The 23869-nt window shown below is 35.5% G+C and overlaps 1 protein-coding gene across 2 annotated transcripts in view; it reads left to right on the forward strand.

The window, feature by feature from the left end:
- CNTN5 (contactin 5) overlaps positions 1–23869 on the forward strand; it is a gene marked incomplete at both ends in the record, with an annotated part of 341700 nt that overhangs the window by 203394 nt on the left and 114437 nt on the right. For both annotated transcript variants that reach the window (XM_084278561.1, XM_084278562.1), the window contains 4 exons: positions 5911–6092; positions 13116–13252; positions 15089–15218; positions 17410–17560. In XM_084278561.1, the coding sequence (XP_084134687.1) occupies positions 5911–6092; positions 13116–13252; positions 15089–15218; positions 17410–17560 (600 nt within the window). The remainder of the gene's footprint in view (positions 1–5910; positions 6093–13115; positions 13253–15088; positions 15219–17409; positions 17561–23869) is intronic.

Genomic DNA, 23869 nt, shown 5'->3' on the forward strand with positions numbered 1-23869 from the left:
TCCATCTTGCAACTGTTGCCCCTTGTCCCGTCACTAGCTATCACTGAGAAGAGCCTGGCTTTGTCATCCTGACTCTAGCCCTTTACATATTTATAAACATTAATGAGGTCACTCCTCAGTCTCCTCCAGGCTAAACAGGCCCAGCTCCCTCAGCCTGTCCTCATAAGGAAGGTGTTCCACTGCTTTAATCATCTTGGTGGCCCTGAGCTGGACTCTTTAAGAGAGATCATGTAGGGAGAAGGTCAGAAGGGCTAAAGCTGAACTGGAACTCAGACTGGCCTGTTCTGTAAAAGATAATAAAAAGTCCTTCTATAGGTATATTTATAGTAAAAGGAGGGGCAAGAAGAATATCCAGCTCTCATTGGATACAGAGGGAAAGTGGGTTTACAAAAGGTAGATCCTGTCAAACTAACCTGATCATGTTCTATGACAAGGTGACCCACTTAATGGGCAAGGAGCAGGCTGTGGATGTGGTCTACCTGGACTTCAGTAAAGCCTTTGACATGGTTTCTCACAGCATTCTGATTGAGAAACTGGCTGCCACTGGCCTAGACAGGTGGACCCTCAGCTGGGATAAAAACTGGCTGGATGGACGGGCCCAAAGGGTGGTGGTGAATGGAACCAAATCCAGCTGGAGGCCGGTCACGAGTGGCGTCCCCCAGGGCTCAGTCTTGGGTCCAGTCTTGTTCAACATCTTTATCAATGACCTTGATGAAGGGATTGAATGCTCCCTCAGTAAGTTTGCAGATGACACTAAGCTGAGAGGAAGTGTTGATCTGCCTGAGTGTAGGGAGGCTCTTCAGAGGGATCTGAACAGATGGGACTGTTGAGCTGAGACCAATGGGATGAAGTTTAACATGGCCAAGTGTAGAGTGCTGCACATGGGGAATAACAACCCCATGCAGCGCTACAGGCTTGGGGGAGACTGACTGGAGAGCTGTCAGGCAGAGAAGTACCTGGGGGTGTTGGTTGACTGCAGGCTGAATACGAGCCAGCAGTGTGCCCAGGTGGCCAAGAAGGCCAATGGCATCTTGGCTTGTATCAAAAACAGTGTGGCCAGTAGGTCTAGGGAAGTAATTGTAACCCTGTACTTGGCATTGGTGAGGCCACACCTCGCGTTCTCTGTGCAGTTCTGGGCTCCTTACCATAAGAAGGACATTGAGGTCCTCGAGCAAGTCCAGAGGGTGGCAACAAGGCTGGTGAAGGGGCTGGAGGGCAAATCTTATGAGGAGCGGCTGAGGGAGCTGGGGCTGTTTAGCTTGGAGAAGAGGAGGCTGAGGGGAGACCTTCTCACCACCTACAATTACCTGAAGGGAGGTTGTAGAGAGGTGGGTGAAGGTCTCTTCAGTCAGATGACAGGAGATAGGAGAAGGGGAAATGGCATGAAGCTGTGCCAGGGCAGGTTTAGATTGGATATTAGAAAAAAATTTTTTACTGAAAGAGTTGTCAGGGCCTGGAACAGGCTGCCCAGGGAGGTGGTTGAGTCACCATCCCTGGATGTATTTAAAAAAAGGGTTGATGAGGTACTTAAGGATATGGTTTAGCTTAGGATGGGAATGGTTGGACTTGATGATCAACGGTCTTTTCCAACCTTGTGATTCTGTGATTCTTTCAAGGAGTTCTATGTCCTTGTTGAACTGAGGGGCCCAGAACTGGACACAATAGTCCAGGTGCAGCCTCAAAATGCACATACATGCAGAGGTTTTCAAGATGTGTTATGATGTGAACCTGTGGCACACCTGTGTCTGACGGCACAGCTCAACAAGTGATGCATGGTAAAGAAAATAGTGTGGAGAAGAATTGAAATGACTCTAGAAGGCAATATATTTCAGAAGACCACATTAATTTGTAACAATGAAAAATAGTATTAGTAACCTGCACGTGCTTAATTAAGGTGTTGCTGAAAAACTAGGAGCTCAAATCTATGAAAAAGGTATTTTAAGATTCAGACTTTACTCTTATTTCCACCTCACCCCTGTTCTGAAGTAAATCTAAACTTTATAGATCTTATTAAATTCTCTTTTTTTTCTGATGAAATAGAAAAGGGGGGTGGCAAAACCCAGATAAAGTATTCAAATACTTCCAATAGTTTTAAAAATAGTTTTATTTCCAACTAAACTTGTGTAGAATTCTCAAAATATTCAATAACTTTTTTCCCAAATAATACACTGGTAAAAATAGACTCATAATCTCTTGTAGATGTAAATTTAAAACTGTAACTCATATTCTCTTCTAATTTGAAGATATTCATAGTGATGCCTATCACCATTACCATTGACCTCTTAGAACTTTCATTCCAGCTCAGATGAATGAGAAGTTTAATGATGGTATTTCTGAAATTAAGTAGGATTTTTTTTCTCAGTGGTGCTAAGATTTACCAGTAGTATTCAACAGATTATTTTCAAAAGTGAGAAAAAAATCTTATCTTTTGAACTCAATTAAAACTTGAATAGCTACTCATAGGACTTGATGTGAACAGTTATAATAAAAAAGGAACCTGTTTTCCCATGGATGTCTACTGAGACCAAAGTAAAAATGAATTATAATTATTATAATATTTAAGTTATACATATTACATTAAACTCATATTAATGCTAGAGATACTTCTGCTGATGATTTATTTTTTAAAACGCTGTGAATCATTTGAAAAGATGAACAATATGTGCATATGTTGGTTAGCTTTTACGATGGATTTTATGACTTTTCTAGAACAGTCACACAATTAATTTTTTTCACATTCTCACTCAGATATATTTCATTCTTTCATTTCATATTCGCACAAGTCACAAAGGAGAAATAGGGTTATATATATTTTTATTTAAGATGTAAAATTCATACCTCACTTGTAAGTTATGCAAGGAAAATAAGTTTCATTACACAAAACTAGAAGTTGTCTGTGAATAGTGATTTGCAGTTTGTGAGTACTTTCCTTTGGAATCATCACATCTACATAGCTAAAGTAATTTTATCTCCTTGAACAACTCCACTTGCTGCCTCATAGTGATCAAGAAAAAAGTGAGGTTCTTTTAAAAATGTGCTTCCTAATGACCCAGAAAACAATGTTTCCTCTATATTTGCCATGATATACACATTTACTTTGTATAGTATACATAAAGGAAATTTAAAAAAAAATTACTTAAATGTAATTTAAAGGAAATTTTCTAAATACATTAATTTCAAAATAATCTCATAGCAGCTAAATGAGATTACTTTCATGGTTTATAATGCCTTATTTCATTCTCATAAAAATACACTCTAAAAAAATTCCACCATTTGCTTCCATGACAGTACAGCAAAAGCATTTTTGATTTTACTGAAAAGGCAGATACTGAAGGGCAACAGGCATGGTTGTTATGGTGTCAAATAAAGTTTACCTGCCCACCTATCTCATTCATGAAACAACAGTTGGTAAGCAGCATTGAGTTGTACCAGCATAACGTGTTCCGTGGACCTGTGTTGTGATCAATAATGATTAATGAATCATTTGCCTGGCAATTTTGGCTGTTATGCAGCCAGCAATCATAATTATACTCCACACAGAAAGAGGAGAAGTATATAAGGAGATTAAACTTAAAGCTGAACCTGAAACAAGAGTTAAAATTTCCAGCAAGTGACTCAACAAAGAGCATGAATTTGATTTTCAAAGTGTATAATTCGAAATAAAAATATGCAGGTTAATAAATGAAAAGGTATAATTTCTAATATATACACATAACTATTAAAGTATAGCAAATATAAATATGTAGCCATGGAGGTAAAAGGAATATCGTAAGTGGTAGGGCGAAAGACAGTAAATTGTATTAGTGCATCAGAGACAGATGTATTTATTCTTCATATTTATAATTGAAAAGGTTGAATTATTTGTGTCAGATAAGAATCATAAGGGGGTTTTTAATATTCTAATTAAAAATTATGTAAAATAACTTCTAATAGGAAGGAAATTCATAAATTAGACCTATACAAGCTGCACAGCAGAGTCCTGAAACCAAACCTACAGGACTCAGAAATTTGAAATCAGTCAGCAAGAAAGTAATTTAAGATTAAAAATAAGTAAGTTTATCAAGCTTCTGTAATGATACAGTAGGGGGACAAAAAGAGCTCATATGTTCCACACTCATCATATGAACCACAACCACCTATAAATAGAAAAAGATATACATGATTAGAGTGCTAAAGAAAGCGATTAATCTGTTTTGTCTACCAAGGCGAATAAAAAAGGTGGTTTGTTTGTCATACATGTATTTCTTCCTTATGGGAAGAATGGTTAAAGGACCATGTTGCAACAAGAGAGAGGTATTGTAGGGACTATGCCTCCGAGACGAGTCCACACACATAAAATAAAGGATCTTTTGTCAGGTTAAGTAATCAGTGCAGCAAACTGATAAGGGAAATGATGATTGTTTATTTCTGATATATTCAAATAAATAGTGGATACCATTCCATATGGGACTATATGTTCACTTGGTAGTTATTTTATTAACAGGCTCAATGAAATCCAGTGATTTGTGATAATCTGGAGCTATGATTAGAGAAACCTGATCTCCAACTACAAGTCTAGGAATTTTCTGAATTCTGAATATAAAGTACTAGAATTTGGATCATCATGTCTGGAAGTTTGAGTGCAACTGTGGTAACTCACAGCCTGATTTTGTCTGGCTTAGGAGTACCTAGACCTTTACCCATGGTTGGTTGCTATGTCTGTCTCAAATTGGACACCCTGAAATAGTGAAGGAATGGTGGGATTTTAATGCATCTTCAGCAGAAGTTAGCAAATTATGAAAGAAATTAATAGAAACTTTGAATTTGAATCTATGCTATGAAGTACTTTCTCCCATCTAAACTGTCCCAGATCCAATTGTGTTTATATCTAAGATTGGACTTGAAAGTAATTCAAATAAATACAAAATATTTTTTTGAAAAGGCATGTAACAGACACATCTTCTCTTATCATGTCCTCCAAGTTTCTTTTGGAATGTCTGAAGCAGTCCAATTTTCAGCTTACAATCAAAAAATGTAAATCATAGAATCTTTAAGGTTGGAAAAGATGTCTAGGATCATCAAGTCCAACCATCAACCCAAGATCATGTCTACAAAGAACTAAGTTGGGGGTTTTTTTCTTTTTTCTTTTTTCTTTTCTTCCTCTTTAAATATCGACCACCATAGTTAGGCATATGTATATCTGTATCACAAAGCCCAATGGGTGATCATGAGAATTTTTTCTAAAAAGAAAGTTGAATGAGTGTAAACACTATTAAATCCATTTCTTCCATCAGAATAAATATATGACTCAGTTTCCACAGAACTTTGTGGAAAACAAACTACAGTGAAAAGTCCTTGTCTATTTAATGCTGTGAGTCAGAAACAGTAGTACCATTAATACATGCTTCTTACACTACCAGTTCTGAAACTTGAAGAACACTGCAACAGAAAAGATGTCCAAAATTTAGTCAATTTATCCAAGACATAGTGGTACAGAAATCCTCCATTGAGGTGGAGGCATCACTTACTGATCTCCTGAACTGCAGTTTCATTACAGGAAAATTGGGAAGTGTTAGAATTTGCTAAACTGATCCAAATTTTGAAGTAATTATTTTTTTTGGCTGTTGAGTGAAAGTGTTCAGGAATAAAACATAGAGTGCTAAAGAAGCTCTAAAGAGAGTATTTCAAGTGATTTACTTGATCTCAATAAAAACTTCGCCTCCCTTGTGGATGAGTGAGACATATTCCTTATAATAAACCAGTTATTAAGGATTCCCCACAGAAAGTGAGGTATGTCAAGCATTATATGAACCTTAATTGTAGTTATATTTTATTGCTACTTAGATTATTAAGTGTTTAAACTACCAGATAACAGAAACTATATTCTCACTAGTGGAAGAGTGCTAACAGTAATTTTACTAAATATTTCAGCCCTGTTCCAACAATCTCTTGGAGGAAAGTTAATGGTCATAATCCAAGTAAAGCCCGCCTGAGAAAATCCCAAGCTGTGCTTGAAATACCTAATGTGCAGCTAGAGGATGCAGGGATGTACGAATGCAAGGCTGAAAACTCTCGTGGAAGAAATGTCTTCAGAGGACAACTACAAGTGTACAGTAAGTGTAACTGCACACAGTATTATCCAGCAATGCTTTGTCCGTACTTAAAGGCTTTAACTACATATGAAGGATGCTAAAGTCCAGTATAAACAAAATATCTTTCATCTGAAATACAATGAGTACTGAAATAAACTATATATTTTTATTTCTTAGTAATGCATGAAAGTCTGAAATGCAAATAAAGTTTACTCCCTCAAAGAACTGGTTTAAATGCAACTTCATGTTTCATTCCTATGGTCTTTTGGGTTTTTTTTAAAAGGGTATCACTATAATTTTAAAAGTTTGCGGGTTTTTTCCTGTGATATATAAAAATGACATGCAATTTAAGCATTATATAGCTGTCAGAAAATTATATTAGAAATATCTTAGGATTTTTATCACAGTTTTATAAATGTTTTGCTCCTGCCATACTTGAGTGCTGAGTTTTGTCAAAGCTATTGCAGAGGAATCAAAGCTGGCAAAGCGCTTCTTTGACAAAAAAAAGTCAATGCCAGTCTAAGCATGCAATTTCTGAAGGTACTGGTTTTCAGAAAGTGCTGAACATTTTCTCTTTAGAATTGTTCTTTCTAAAAGTTTTTTTTTTTTTTTCTGGTGTGAGCATCAAAATTACCAAATCATGCATCACATTGAACAGAAAAAAAACCAAAACCCAAAAAACAGCCCACAAACTGAAATAAAACATATTTAGATAAATCATTCATTTTATACATTTTTGCTGTGTCCTAGAGGCTAGAAACAAAAGCTTATATAAAAAACGTCCTATTTACTAAATGTTTAAAAGTCAAATTCTCCTTGTATTGAAAGTATGCTTCATTTCTGCCTACTTAGGAATTAAGGTTACATCACTTAAGATCCTATGAATCCTACAACCTTAAATAGCAAGAAAACTCTATCATGTAGCAGATCTTTCAGACTCAGAATTTATTTCTGTCTTCAAATATAACATTCACTGGAATTTCAGCTGCTTCAGCTGCTGCAGTTTAGACAGATCCTCAGGCTAATAGATACCTTTAAGGAGGAGTATCTCCTGTTAACTGATTTTATTTTTCTTTCCCTGATTTCAGCCCATGACTCCTAGTGCTTTCTTCCCATTACTAAACACACACAGTTCTCTGTCTATGCTAGACACTTTGATCAAAGAACTGTAGACTGGCATCATATTTTTAGTTTATTTTCCACATATGTCAATATTTCCAGGTCTGTAATCAGTTTTCCTGCCTCCTCCCGCTTTCCAATGTCTTTATCTTGACTCCTTCATTTTTAGGGAGTATCAGCATATCACTGGATGATGTTTCTCTAGTTTTTTGTTTTCATGTATCTAGGGCCAAAGGCATGTTTTTGTCTTCAAATTTATTTGTTATATGCTGGAAAATATGTGTGATGGCAAATGTGGTAGTTTACACCCTTCATGCTGGATATGCAACCCATCAGCACTTGAAGAATACGTTTTACAAGACTTTTACTGAAAACAACACTCAAAGCCCAGGAACTACTTCATGCCTTCTACTATGGCAATATCCCAATGATATTTCTCCAGTATTAGAAATTCTTACTATCAGTTACTTCCATGAAAGTACGACAGCTCCTACTAGGGCCAGGGATATTTAGGAGCTTGCTTGATATTTTTTGACAACGTTTCTTAAATTTCTGAAATTTTTTTTAAATACTAATTTGACATATAGTGTGCACCCCAGCTTATAAACTTACTGACTGTTTTGTAGAGCTGTGAAACTACTAGATGACAAAGGATTTATAAAGGAATTGGAATTATCTCTACCTCCCTCCTTCAAAGTTCGAGTGTGAAAGATCCTCTAGAAGAGAGAAACTTATATGCTGAAAAATGAAATAGTTTCCTCAAGAGCACTCTGCAGGCTTGTGGAAGGGTAATAAACAGAACTCAAATCACAGAAACCATGAACTAGTGTTCTATACAGCTCTGCCTCTCTCATTAGCCAGGACACATTTTTGTTTTGAGCAGAAACAAAGATGGTACTCAAATCTAGGAGTCCACAGAAAACATTTTCTCTGTCAGTTTTGCTTTGGTCTGTACAGACAGAAACAAGAATTTTTAATTCCCCATGATTGTACAATTGTAAAAATTGTCGTTTTTGCAGTCACTGCCTTTATGGGTAGTTCAGTTTGTGCTAATCATAATTTTTTTGCAACAGTATTTGAACAATGTGCTTAACCTTGTAGAAAGGGGGTCTGGTCCACATTGTCTCATTCCTCTGATTATCAGCTATGTGAAGCTAGTCTTTTATTATGTTTCTATTAAATTTATTATTATATTTTAGACTATACAACAGGTAATTCAAAAACAGATCTGAGCCAGAATTTCTCCTATCTGCATTAGCAGAAATCAGAGCAGGTAACAGAAAGCATCCAGGTGGAAGAGGCAAGCACAAGCTGTTAATCACCCCTACAACTGCCTTTTCTTGACCTTGAGATGAAATACTCTCCAGCAAGCCCCTCCCAGCTCTTTAAGACACCATCATTAGCACCTTGTTGGCCAACAAACTTTGACAACCTTTTCCAGGGGTGTAAGAGGGTTTTGGTAAGAAGGTTTTTAGCGAGCAAAATTAGCCAAGTGTTACTTTACGAAAGTGTCAGCTTTCTTTGCTGACAATTGACATGGCAAGATTTGGGGGCATTACTTGAAACAGCATTTTTTGCTGTACCTCTTATTTATATCAACAGTGAACATGAATTATTTACCTTTGAGCTCATTTTGTTTTCACTGACATCTTATTCCTCCAGGAGACAGTGATTAGTTTGGCTCAGCAATTCAGATGTAGGCCATCATTCCTTACCAGGGGTTTCTTGTAAAATTTCAGAGCAAGGTGTAGGACCAGATGTGTCATACTGCAGTCTCACAATTTGCATATCTCTGTAGGAACGCATTTGCTGTCTGTTTCAATCATCTTCTTTTCATCAGTTGCATCTGATCTGGGTCACCACAGAGTATTTTGAAGAAAGTCCAGGATGCCCAGTCAGCCTGTCTGGTCACATTTAATCACTAACTAGTGATTTTTCATGTCTTATCTGGTGCTATAATCCAGATATACCCTGACTTCCTGATGCAGCTGACACTTAGGATGTTATTCAGAGAGTGGCGTATTTCAGATGCTGACAATTTCAGATAGTTGTAGTCTCAGCACTTAGTGGAAATTCAGCTATAGAAGTGACAAAAGTATTAAAAAAATAATTTTGATAATGCAAGACATTCCCATATGCTTTACAACCTGAGAGGTGCAATTTTTCCACAAGTGACCTGCTCCTCCTGTAGTTTCCATGAGATTTTATTCAAATTGAGTAACAGAAGAGAGCACAAAAAAAAAAAAAAAATTGGTGGATAAATTGGGCATTAACCTTTTGTAATCACAGTTTCTCCACAAATCCTGACTAGTGGCATTTTCCCAATGGTAAGTGCTGGTTTGTGCAATTCCTGCTCCTTCCTCACTGAATCTTTTACATTTTCTTCTGTGTTATCTGCTTACTTATCTGTCCATTCAGCAGAGGGTGGTGATGCAAAGAGACCACAAAAACACTTTTTTTGCCTTTTTTCTTTTGGTTGGATATGTTCCATGATCATTCTGACAGCAGTGCCCCATGGTGCCACAGCAGCAGGTGAGGTTTGCCTTAACACCAGAGTGGTACAAACAGCTGAGGGCAGGAATATTAATGCAGTGTAATGGACCATCCTGATTTGCAAAAAAAAAAAAAAAAAAAAAAAAAAAAAAAAAAAAAAAATAACATTTGATAGCTTCCTTATGAAAAACTGTATGAAAAAAAACCCCACTGGGTAGAGAGGGATTTTTGTCATTGGAAATGTATCTTCAGTTGAAATTTACTATCTTCTCTTTTTCACTGTCATAGCTAGCTACCTATTCTTATCCTACTATCCTACTTCCCAATTGGCCCTGTGTCCAATGTTTTTGGTTTTTTTCCACTCCAAATTCTGTACGTACTCACATTTTAGGACACTATCTGGAATCACTTGTCTATGCAAAATTTTGTCCTTAATTTTCTTTCAGTCAAAAAGTTGCTTAATACTTTGAGAAAGTAGGTTGAGTTTTCTGCATCTGAATTTCATTTTGCGCAGAGGATATAAAAACTGGCCTGTAAGCTCGCAGATTTATTGCCAATTTGTGTTTGTAAAACATTTTGACATCCTTGAATAAACAGGTGCAGAAACGCAACATAAAATAAATCAGGGATTGGACGGTGATTTTAAAATCTCAAGAGCACTGTATAAGCTACAACACAATATCCATAAAGACTACTGAATAATAAAACACATCCTACTATTCCTGCAATCACACAAAACCTCTTCACTGGACAGATAAAAACCAGGCACACACCCTTTTATAAAAATAAAGGATATTTTTTTTACTTTTGAAATCTAAATGATTCTAGTTATTAAGTGCAATTATGGAATTAAGCTTTCTTTGCTTATGTGTATATCAGGATGATGTTAATACATTTCTGTTTAAAAAATATATATATATTGAGTCAAAAGCTGCACATTCAGTTAAACATTTCTCTTTTTAAATTGTTGTCAGTGATTAAGAACAACTGTTATGATATTATGGAGAGTGACCCTTTCTAATATGCAGAGAGGTAACTTTGTGGCAAAGTACGGAGTACACAGAGATAGGAAAGGAAGCCCAAAAAAATGATTAAAATATTGGTCTCAGTCATGCATTTAGCTCTCTTCCTGCTACATCTACCTATTGTTTTGCTACCTTGTTCTCAGAGGGCCTCTCAATCTGAGTCATTGAGTTGGCTGATGGCAAGTTCAACAGCTTGAAAATTATGAATCCAATTGCCATTTAAGCTAGGAGGAGAAAATTTAAGGTAGGAAACCCCCAAATAATGGAAAAAAAAGGTTGTTAATACCAATCAATCATACCACTTTGATTTCCATGTTTGTGGTTACAGAGGAAAACCCATGCCATGGTTACACTTCCAAGACAACCAAGCTGTGTACTGAGGAGAACACCATTGGAGCCAGGCTTGGAGGGGACAGTTTTATTTCAGTGTAAACTCATGCACAATCTAATTCTGAATGCTCATGATGAGATCAAATTCAGCATAGAAAAAGAATAGATATGCTGTGGGTCATCTAGTAGAATTTTCAGAAAAGCTAAATAATAAAGTATTAAATACAAGTATGAACAGTTTAGCAGCTCTTTAAAGCTATATGATTTTATGGCACCACTGGCTATATTTTATTAAGTCTTATTTGCATATTTAACTGTCACATCTCCCAAAATCTCATTAGCATACTCATTTTCAAAGGAAACAATTTTTTTTAAGTATGCTTCCATTGTGCATACTGAAACACTCAAAAAGAAAATGGCAGCAAATACACAATGCAAACGAATTATATTTTTAGGACAATTAGTAGACAAGTGAGCAGGGACACCCACAAACTGCTTCTGAGGATTTCCCAGGACTCTTTGATATAACAGGTTGTTCAGTGCAGAGGAGCACATATGGAGAAAGTCATGCATTACATTGACTGTGAGGAGAGGCAGAAGGGAGCAGATGGCTTTGGTCTTGGGTTGGGAGTGAGGTTGGGTCAATCTTATCTCTTTTTCTCTACTGAAAGAGGAATAAGTGGTTCTTTTTCTGATTTATTTCTAGTTCCTGACAATTGTTTGGTCAGGGACTCAAGCAGGCTATTCTTGGCTTAGAAATGATAGACACCTCACTCACTTTATCATCCATGCACGAGATGTAAGCTAGAAGCCCTTAGTCCCCTGTCATGCCTTTTCATATCTTCTCATGTCTTTGATTGGTGACGTGTCAAATGCCAGCTAGACTCAAAGATTTATTTTTAACCTAAGTTCCCCACGCTTAAGCACCTTATCAATTATCCAACGTTTGAATCAGAGAGATCTGGACCTCTGCTCAACCCAAGCAGAACAATTATACATTCTTTAGCAATTAAGACCTTTTAGTCACTTATTCTCTACTATTTAAAAAAACCCAACAACCTACCAACAAAAAAACTCCCAAAAACAAACCACTCAACAACACCTTCAATATACAATATGATTAAGTTAACTAATTTTATCTATCATCATCTTCACTATACAAATTGATATGGTCAAAGTATTGAAAACCCAAAATCTGGCTTTTAAGCATATATTTCCATTTCAGCTTATGAACACTCAGTTTCTCACTGAGTCATAAAAAGTTTTCCAAATTATAAGATCCTATACATAGATATCTGATTGACTGCTGTATTAAAGATCTGCTTCTCTGCAAAAAATAGTCCCTGCTTTTAAACAGATTATTAAATTAAATTTAGGTAATAATGTTCACATATATACCAAATGCCCAGCTTTAAAAAAAATGTTTTAACATTGAATTACTGTGTAATTTATGATTCTGATGAATGCTGGAAATCTCTTGGGTTCTGTACTTAAAAACATTAAAAGCATTTTCTCCCTTGACATATGAACTCAACCCAAGACAATTTAATGAAAATATGTGCAAATACTTTGCCAAATGCCCAGTCATTCCTAGCTGAAAAACTCATGATTTCCTAGTACACTGGGAAAAATACTTGAAACAGAGTCCATGATGATTGACCTCCTTAACAAAATTTAAATACCTTCAGTGTTGAAAAATTGCTAAATATTCCGTTGTGACTACCAAGCAAATGCTCTTGTATTCAGTAATAATGAATCCATTAGTATAGATTACTGTAATTTAATCCACTGGACTTTATTAAATCAAACAGACTTTCTAATCATGGTCACAATACTGCTCAATGTCTGGTGCCATTACAGCATTTCCTTTAAAGTTACAGAGTTTTGTTAATTTTATTACTTTTTGTTTGTTTTGCTCTTTTGTTCAAACGTACTTCAAGCTGACAGTAAGCTCAGCTTTGTAAAGACCACAATCTAAGCTCTGTTATTGATTCAATCTTTGCATATCAGCTACAGATGATCAATTTGTATGCTTTGTATATAGCATGTGTATAGTGTGATATTTTTTGTCTTGCAGCCTATCCACATTGGGTAGAGAAACTTAATGATACTCAATTAGACAGTGGAGATCAGCTCCGATGGGAATGTAAAGCCACTGGAAAGCCAAGACCCACATATCGTTGGCTGAAAAACGGAGTTCCTCTCTGGCCACAGGTACATTAGACGAGGAGTCCCCATGTATGTTGTGTGTTTCTCCTTTTATTCAGATAAAGTCAGTTAAAGAAAGTAATGAAAAGAACTTAATAAATTAGTATTTCTGTGTCAGTTTCTTGAGTGTCAGTATATAGACAGGTTTTTTTATGCACGACCCCTCTGATCCATCTCTAGCAATGTAAAATTGCATTCTGCCATTGTACTATAACATACATCTAACCAATCTCCAATATGTTTAATTTTATTTTCTTTTAGATAGTGGTATTCTGCTATTTGCACCTTTTTTTTTTTTTTTAGTAACAACTCAGAGACATGCTGCATTTGCTGAATCAGATTCCTTCATATTTCCCCCAAAATTATGTTATGTTTTGTTATTTTACGTCATTTTGTTTGTATATTGTCATACTCTTTCAAACACTAGCAGACTAATTTGAGAGTCACAATGACTATTAGATTTTCATCAGTTTTTAATTTCATTAAGTCTCTGCAAATAACAGAACTTACCATCAAGACCCTTAAAAGGCTCCATGGAAGACTCCCAGAATGCAAAGCCCTTAACTACAAGTGCCTGATGTATTTTAGAATTAGATCTAGATAAAATTCTCTTCCTTTTAGAAGACCACTTGTGGTATGGCCTGTCTTTTATTTCACTTTGTTCTCTTTCTCTCACTGAATCATCAACATGTCAGCCCACATCATGTAGCTTTTGCCAAGCACCTTCCCATTTTTATAGTCTCAAATTTTTTAGAACAAAAAAAAAGTTTTGTAAATATATTTCATGCTATTTCCAGATTCTAATAAATTTGTTCGGTTCTGGGAGAAAATAGCTCCATTTGTAAATGAATTTCTAGAAAGGATTTATAAGTATAAAAGATGTAATGTCTTTCTTTTCAGTGAATGTCACTTCTATCTGTAACATCATCCAATTATGCAAACAATGAGAAAGGAAAAATAAACATAGTTTACTTTTGAAGCTGTGAAGCATTGAAAATAAGGTTATATGCCTTTACTTTATATGTTTCTGCCTTTTTAGATAGAGCTATTAGTCCTGAAATTGAAGCAATTTAAATATCTGTACTTTTGCTTTTCTGATTTTCCAAACCATTAGTTTCACCAGGCTGGGAAATTTCAGATTAAACTTCAGTTTAAACTGGGGGTTTACAACATAGAGCTTTTTTCACAGTTTCTTCTTCATTTGCAAACACTGTTTTTTATCAACTTTTAATTAACTAGCAACAGCTGTAATAATGAAGCCTAGAGATATATTGTAGCATGTCAAATTTTTCATTATACAGCTCCATGAAGTGTATGTACCCAAAACCAGTTATTAACGCCCCCTTTCTTCCAGCTGTGGTAATGGTTTTCTACTATTGGACCCTTTCAAGAAATTTTAACTAATGATGAGGGAGATTAGACCCTTTCACTCTTACTCATGCAAGAAACCTTTCATATCTACTTTTATGAAAATAGTAGCACAACTGAAAGCAGACATTTGCTAGAGTTGTGAAGATCAACACAAATATTGCACCTACAACTGAACTTTCTGCTTTTAAATTTTTTTTATGGGTAGTAGCAGAAAAACACAAAAAGAGATAAAAGCCGGACTTTGAGATAGTGAACTTGCACTGAAAAATATGTACCTTTAAATATTTTTTGAGTTTTTTCTGCCCTGCCTATCTGCTTTATTCTTGTCATTCCTTAAAGTAATCCCAAGGATATTTGTTCTTCTGTTTTATTTTAGCTTAATAATGTCTTTTGTCCCATTGCTTAAAGCGAATATTACAGCAAATTTCCAGTGCCTGTTTGCTTTTATAGATTTATTTTTTTCCATTACAGAGCAGGATTGAGATGGTTAATGGTGTTCTGATGATCCACAGTGTGAATCTCTCAGATGCTGGAATGTATCAGTGCTTAGCAGAAAATAAGTACGGCACCATTTATGCCAGTGCTGAGCTGAAAATTTTAGGTGAGTATTATCAGAAAAGAACAGACTGTTCCTTTTTTTTCCCCTTTGATAATTACGGTTGTTCTTGGGCTGTTATGATAAGGAACAGCTTCTGCCAGTCCAAACTTAGTGAAGTAGATAAGAATGGGTTCCTTTTCTTCTTGTTATTGATGTGTAAGTGGGTCCTTTGTTGCCCAACAGAACATGGGTCCTTCTGTTAACTGTACTGACTTACTTAGATTTTGTGACATATATCTTTCTCATATAGGGATATTTCAGTTCAAATAAATGGAAAAAAAATTTGTTAATCTTTTAAAAATACATGAAGAAGAAGAAACTTAAAGAAAGCAAGTATACTTTATTCTCTATTAATAATATTTATTTTTACCAATGCCATTAGTCAAATGTAATTAAGTAAGAACTCAGTTTTAAAGGTGTAAAAATTTCCCTATTTAAGTCACAACAACTCATTTAGTACTAGAAATCACATTCATGAGCTGATATCATGCCGTAGTAAAGTAAAAATACACAACACAGTGTTACAGGAAATATAACAAAAATTTATGTATTTAAAGTTGCAGTCAGAAGTTATTCAAGAAAAACTTGAAACATGTCTTTCCAACACTGTTTTTCCTTAAAGCAAACTGTGGTAACACACAAAGGAACAATAGTGCTAAGAGGACTTCCACAGGGTTAACTGAAACAGACTCCTAACAGTCTCGTCATCTTTTATTAGAGTACGGTATAGGTGGAAGACAGGTGTCTGTCAAAGTAACGGCCAGATCAGAGATCAGAGGTCTCTGTACTGCTCAAGCCTTCTAAATTTCAAAACGTGCACCTGGGAATCATTCTTGAAAACTCCCAGTCAAATGAATAATAAAGATGAAGTCACTGAAATACACTACATTTGATCTAGGATTTGGTTCTTCTGAAGAATAACCTATCTAGTATATTTCCACTATGTCCTAGCTGGCCAACATTAGACTTTCAGTGATAACTCTTCAAAATATTTCTGTCTAGCCATAAATTAAAATCAACGGTCAGTGGTTGCTCTTTTTATCGCTTTTCTTTGTCATTTGTGATTCAGTCAGCAAAGAGATCCCTGTTGGTTAAAATGTTCTCTTGCTGGTTTTTTATATCTGTTATAAAATAGGCATACCTATTACGTCAGGTAGTTGTACAGTTTCTTCAATGTTCTTTAATATTGGAAATAGTCATTATAGGCCACTGCAGTAAAATCAGACTTACGTTTTGTCACTTGTGAAATTGTACCCCTGTTAAATTTTAGCCATAATGCTGCATTAAATAAGCAGTTGTGCTTAATTTTCTGGATTGTTAAAGGGAAAAGAAGAGAATAAATTGTCCATATAAATATCTCTGGTATGAAAATTACCCCAAAAGTAATCGTAGGAAATTCCTATGTATTTCAGGCAATTGGCTGCAATATTTTTCCACATTGGTAGCTGAGATTGTTGCAGAGGCAGGGGTCTTTGCATTCTCAAAACAACTAAAGAAAAACACAAATAAATGAGATTTCTTGAGAATAACTGTCCATTCTCAGTGTGGAATTATAGTAATTAGTGTTTGTGATACATTTATTACTTTACCTGACACATTGTCATCAATGGGACTTCTTGGAAAGTTAAATACTAAGAGCAAGACATGGTTAAATACCTTCTGTTAAGTTCTTACTTTTCCATTCCCAGTACTCAGGCAAACATAAAAAAGGAAAGCAATACAATTTCTCTAACTAAGTCTAAGGGTCTTAGAATAAAAGTCCAAGAGTATGAGTGTTATTAACTCTAGAGAGTGCACTTTGGATAAGTATGGAATTTAAAATTCATATTGAACTAGTTACTTCTAACAAGTTATCTATTAAACCCAAAAATTTCTGAACAGGTATAGCTAAATCAACTGCAGTATTTAATTTCTGGAGCTGTTGGGTTTCACAAGCAATCTTACTTTTGTATGTTGACATGAAGGACAACTCACTAATTCATAAGCGGATTAAGTTATAGACCTACCATCTAATCTTGGCTGCTGATTTCTGATCTTTTGTAAAATTCCATCTAATCTTCTGTACAATAATTTCCAAGCCAAAAATGGAGATTCTCTCCCCAAACTGAGTCTATTATTCTAATCCTCTGTGAGAATGTAATGAAATGGGAATCTATGTTTGTTCTCTGAATTGGTAATGTACTTTTTTTAACAGCTTCAGCTCCTACTTTCCCACTAAATCAACTGAAGAAAACAATAATTGTTACCAAGGGCCAAGAAGTTGTTATTGAGTGCAAGCCACAAGCTTCTCCAAAGCCAACTATCACTTGGAAGAAAGGAGACAAAGCGTTAAGGGAGACTAAGAGGTCAGAAACCTGTTTAGTAAACTAAATATTGTGTTCGCATGTTTGATTCTGTGGTATGATATGAAAACATAGCATGTGACAAGAACATGTATAGGGTAACATGGGTATTGCATCACTTGGAAAGCTGATTTGTGTGACGGTAGTGACTTTATTGTTTCCACAATATTGAAAGGAAAAATCTTTAAATTGTTTGCAGATGCAGGCAGATGAAGAGAAGCTATTATTTTGTTTCTTTTTTTTTTCTCTACTTTATCGTACTCATCACAAAAATGCTTCAGTTACAGTGTAGAGATACTATAAACTTGGTGTATAATGACATTAAAAGCATAGAACCTGAAGCAGAAAGGACCACATAAAATATAAATTGTGCTTATTCATTTTAAATAATTTTAATAGGGCATATTTGCAGGTTGATCACAATGGAAGTTTAATAGAGAGAAGAAAATAGAAAGAAATAGAGAGAAGAAATAGAGAGAAGAAAAATAATTTCATTACAAGATTTAATTATACGAGTAATGTCTGTACTCAGCAGCACATCTGTTTAACAGAATATGTTTGATTAAATAAGTTCTGTCCAGCTCTGTATGTTAAACTTAGTTTATGTACTGCAGGTTAAATGCCAGATGTTATTGCACTTTACAAGATTGTATGACTGTACACTAGAACAATTTTACCACCGTGCACAGGATCTTTAAGTGCCAGAGCAATCTTACCTTCTTTCTGGTAATGTATATGAATGAACAACTTAAATTGGCTTGTAGGGCATTAGTCAAAAAGATGAAAGCAAGGGCTCTTTGTTAATTTGTGTGATACTGATGAAAGCAGCAGAGCGCATATCTGCTTGTTAGCTGCAGAAGCAGTTTCATTTGGGTGAGTTTTATTTTCATTTTATGCCACTTGGTTTGTTCTGAGAAGGTAAAATGGGTAACTTTTCATGCCAAATTGGTTCTGCAGGGTGGAATGAAACAGAAAATTTATACAACATTTTAATAACAGGTATGAGTTGTATAGTATATCATGACAAGATATGACAGAACAATATTACAAAGATGCTGATAATATAAAATATTCTGAGACTGGTGTCTCTATACTGTAGCTACACAGTTAGCTCTTGGTTTTGTCTGGGATAGAGTTAACTGTATTCCTACTAGCTGGTGTAGTGCTGCTGTTTGGATTTAGATGAGAATAATGTTGATAATACACTCTTGTTTTAGTTGTTGCTAAGCAGTGTTTACACTAAATCAAGGACCTCATACTGACTCAAACTCACCAAGGGGTATTCCATACTATTTGATGTCATGCTCAGTATATCAACTAGGTGGTAGCTAGCTGGGGGGGTCACTGCTTGGGAACTGACTGGGCATTGCGCATCAGGTGGTAATTGTTTTGTATATTATTTGATAATGATGATTATAATGATTTTCCCCTTCTTTTCTGTTCTATTAAACTATCTTTATCTCAATCCATAACTTTTTTTTCAATTCTCTCCCCCATCCCACTGAAGGGAAGGGTGAACAAATGCTATGCAGTGTTTAGCTGCCTGCTGGGTTAAACCACAACAACTATTTTCACTACATGACCTTTTCCTCTCAACTCCACAAAACTCACTATGATTTCTCTGATCACCACATATAAATCACACTTTAATCCAAGACCAGTAAAGCATTCTGGTAATTACTTGATGTATGTCCAAACATAACCTTATGCTGAAGTTAAAAATGTCATAAAAATAAGATCTGGAGCTGCTACATTTTTGGTATTTGCAGCTTTTGATACATGATTATTTTGACAGAGGCTAGAACGGGAAATGATAAAACATGGAAAATGAAAAACTGGTTGAACTATTTCAAATCTTTGAAAGACTTGGGTTATGTTCAACTTAATTTTTAATCAGATGTTCAGGGAAAATCTTGTGTCATTCAGAGCCGTTCCCCTGCATCTGTTCATTGGGGGGTGTGGGGGGGAACTGGCGTTAAGAGACATACCTTGATTTATCCAAAAGACTAAAGCCTTTGGGAATATAATTTAAGGGGAGGGAGAAAAAACCCTATAGTTATACTTTTGAAACTGGAACACAGCTGAGCACAACAGCAATGGGAGTTGTGTAGGTAGACATATACATTCAAGCTGTATATTTTCACTGGTCATCTGACAGTAATTAAAATTGCCAACTATCTTTACTAACCACTTGTCTCTGCACTCCGTGGTCTTGTAGGCTTATAGATGACTGATTGTCATTTATGGCAGTCTGTGATTATGGGTACTCTGGTTATTGACTTAACAGTACGCTTTTTAGTTCATAAGGATTTTGTAAAGAACTTTTCAATCTTTTAGTTCATAAATAGCTTTGGTTTTATATAAAGTGGATTGGGATTCTTTGTTTTGCAATAAAAAGTATGACTGGAACTTTGATTTTGGTCCTAAATAGTAAGAATGTGGTCCTTGTGAAAGAATATGGTGATTAAGAAATATTTTTTGATGTTGCTGAAACATTCCAATCAGATACTTCCTAATCTGTAATCAAACCCTCATTTACTATTTTAGAATCAGCTTCTAAACAAGATCCAGACCCAGATTCTTCAGACCAGAAAGCCAGTCAGGACTGGTTTTGATTAAAATTTTTTAAAAATGTATGTATAAAGCTAAAAGAAGGCAACAAAAATTATACTTCAAAACATTATTTTATCTAGACAGTAAATGTTATAAAACACAGTAGAACAGACTGGAATCTGCTGTCAATTACATCAATATAATAAAGTCAATGATTCAGTTCTGGACAAACATTTTTTTTTTTCAGTTTCTGTGTTCAGCTTTCCACAAATTGCATGTATTTTCCAATGATTTATTACTGCACAAATTTTTCACTACTCCATGAACTATAATCTGTTTCAGTCTTTGTTCACCTGTTTTTTTTCTTTCTCCTACAAATATAATATTCTCATTAAAATTATACTGAATTTTCACTCTAGTTCATTATTTCCATCACATGTCCATTATTTATAATTAATGTAACATGACTCAAAAGGATTCTACCAGTGCAGAGATCTATTCAGTCTCCATTTTTTCTTCTCCAGACAACCAAGAAATAAAAACCACACAATTTAATCTACAGATAAGTAACTGGGAAAGCAGGATTTTTATATTGCCAATTTTGTGTTGGTTTATTTTGCTTTTGTTCATTTTCCCTCTTAAGTTTCTCAAATAATAATGCTTCTTTTATTACTTATTTCTTGTGTATCTCATTTTTTCCAGATTAATATTGAATTTTAAAAATATCTAAATATGATGATGTTTAAACTTAAATGTATGCATTGGTAATATAGTTCTGCATTTATTGACTCCTCCCTTTCCATATGACAGAGTCTAATCTTTCTCTTTCACATGACAGAACAGGCATTACAGAAAAACATTAACAGTCTCTGAAGGTCAGATTCACAATAGATCACCATGAGCAGAACAGCAATGCCAGTTCTTGGCAATTGTATAACTGCTCATATTCATCCATCTCAGTCCAAGGTTAACTTTGCCTAAGAACCTAAATATAGTCAGCATTTCTGTAAGGAAAATAGACTATAACAATGCTTCAGACACTTTTTCGGTGGAACAATTCGTTTCCTGCATTCCACTCCTATTTGTAGGAGTTCTGGAGAGAAGGTAAAGCAAACTTCTGGCAGGTAAAGCAGCAGAGGGAATCTTAGACAGGTTGATGAAATAACCTGACCTGGGTTTGTCAGGAAACAAACTTAACATTCCTATTCCTACAGTAGATACCATGGGGTTTGTTATTGTTTGCAAGTGGGTAAACCCTTTTAATTCCATTTTCTCAGAATGATATCAAGGAAACACAGACCAGATGAGGGTGGCAGAGACCTTTGGATAACACCTAGTCCAACCTCCTGGATCAGGGGAAGGTCAGATAGAACAGGTTACTCAAGGTCTTGTCCAGTCAGGTTTTGAATATATCCAAGGATGGAGACACTACAACCCTTCTCTGAAATGTATTCTTATTCTAGCTAATCACCCCTGCAGTAAAAAGGATAACTTTATGTTCTAATGGAATTAATATTTAAATGGAATTGCCTGTATTTCAGTTTGTGCCCATGACCTTTCATCCTGTCACCAGCCACCACTCAGATGAGTCTGCCTTTATCTGCTTACTCATTCCCATCACAGGGCTTATCAGCTGGTCAGTGTGTTGACCACCTGGGGGTTCTGATCTATATTAAATATGGTGATAAAATGAATTTTTGCCAATGCTTCTTCCATGACAACTGAAATTCTTCATTCAGATCTGCCTCAAACCTGCTTGGTCAGCAAAATTTATAAAACTGAGATGCCACATGGTCATACAAAACTTGCTCACTGTGTTTTGCTGTGTAGCAGAGTTACTGTTGTCTTGACGTGTTCTTCATTTACTGTGTGCCTCACCAGAGGTCATGGGGACTGATTTGCACCTATAGGGAAGCCTGCAGAAGCTATACATTGAACAACAAAGTATTGGATAGTAACAGCAAGTGCTGTGACAGTCAGTCTTCAGACATCACAAATAAAATTAGTGGATACTGATAGTAGAGTAGCATGAATATTTGTAAAGCTACCAGGAATTAAAACATGAATAAATACTAATGAGGAAATTCCATCTTAACCCACTAAGTGAGAATCATCATCTATAGGTACTAAATGAAGAATAAATCCACTGGAAAGGACAAAGGGTTCAAGCTGTGTGTACTACAATATACAAAGGAGTGAACTGAAGCTGCTGAAATGTCACCTTTACCTAAGTTTGTGTCATTTTGTGTTCTTTCATTTATGTTTCTTTAATAATGAGCAGCTGTGAAAGAAATCAGAGAAGAGAAAGAGAGGAAAGAGATCTCCTATGGGACTTTAAATTCCAAATACTAATATAGGATTGTTAGACTGTTGCTAGACAGAGACACAGGGAAGCCTGTAACTATTGCCTTTTACCTACCTTCAGGTTAATACTGAAATCTTTGAACCACAGAAGTAGTTGTCCTGAATGCCTAGATATTTCATCTGTCACACTTTGCTATGCAATTAGTGGAAACACATAGAGCACTTAAATCTAAAAATATCATCATTCAGAACCTTAGAAATGGACATGTATTTATATTCTTCTGGTCTCTCAGACTCCTTCATCTTCAGTTTTGACAGGTTCTTATTACAGTTTTACTCTTCACTCTACTATATTTAAGAATCTGTCAGTGTTTCCATTGTAAGTTCCTATTTTAATGGCTTTATAGCTCAATTGCTACAAAAAAAATCAAAGGAGAAAGGAAAAAGAGGGTGTTTTAGGGTAGAAGCAAGAAAAAGAAGTATTTGAATTTGCAGGTGAAATTTGTTTTCAATTTTATAAAGTGCTTTGGTTAGTACACGTTGTGTTATATTTTTAAATTTGAACGTGTATTTGCATGTAACAGAGGTATATATTATATGCTTTCTGCATAATCATGGTGGTAGCTTTCCAAAAGAATTTCAGTTCCAACTAACCGTGGAATGTAACATTTGTTTAAACTGAAAATCATGCACTATGGGGCAAAAGAAAGTGTAGATATAAAATGGGGGCAAAATAACTGGACTATATTTTTCAGATTCTCTGTAGATCCCTAAGTTCTCCAAAGCTCAGCACAAGTTTTTCTGCATCTGTGTGCTCAGCCACACAGAAAGTACAATAGCTCAGGCTACCTTCCAAGTTTTGGCAAAAACATTGGTATTTTTTCCTTGTAAAAAAGAAAGAACTTCAGAATTAATCCATCTACAGGAGCAGATTATTAAGCATTGTGAAGATTTTACTTTGTGTCCCCAGAAAGAAACCCAAAGAAAATGGGCATTCACGAGTTTCAGTTAGTTTAACAAATAGCCACAAGTTTATGAAATGAATTCTGTCATTATATGCGAGGAAATTATTATCTGTAAGATCCCAAAAGACTTCTCTCAACTGAAACATCACAGTTTTTCCTCCCAGGAACAGTATTAAGGAAAATAATATCCATTATTTCTCCTTAATACATGTGGGTGGACCCAGACTGGATGCCAAATGCCCCCTGCCTGCCTCCTCTGGGCAGGGGAAAGGAAAGATAACTCTCATAGGTCGAGATAAGGACAGGGAGAAGTCACTCATTGGGAAAAGAGACTTAACCGAGAAAAAATTCAAATATTACCAAGCAAAACAGAGTAATGAGAAATAAAGATAATCTTAAATCCTAAAAGATAATCATTCTCCTCGCCCCTCCCTTCTTCTCAGGCTCAAGTTCACTCTCTCCCTCCTTCCCCCAGCAGCAGAGGGGATGG

This window comes from Gallinula chloropus (genome assembly GCF_964237585.1).
Source record: "Gallinula chloropus genome assembly, chromosome: 1".
In the NCBI taxonomy this organism is placed as follows: domain Eukaryota; kingdom Metazoa; phylum Chordata; class Aves; order Gruiformes; family Rallidae; genus Gallinula; species Gallinula chloropus.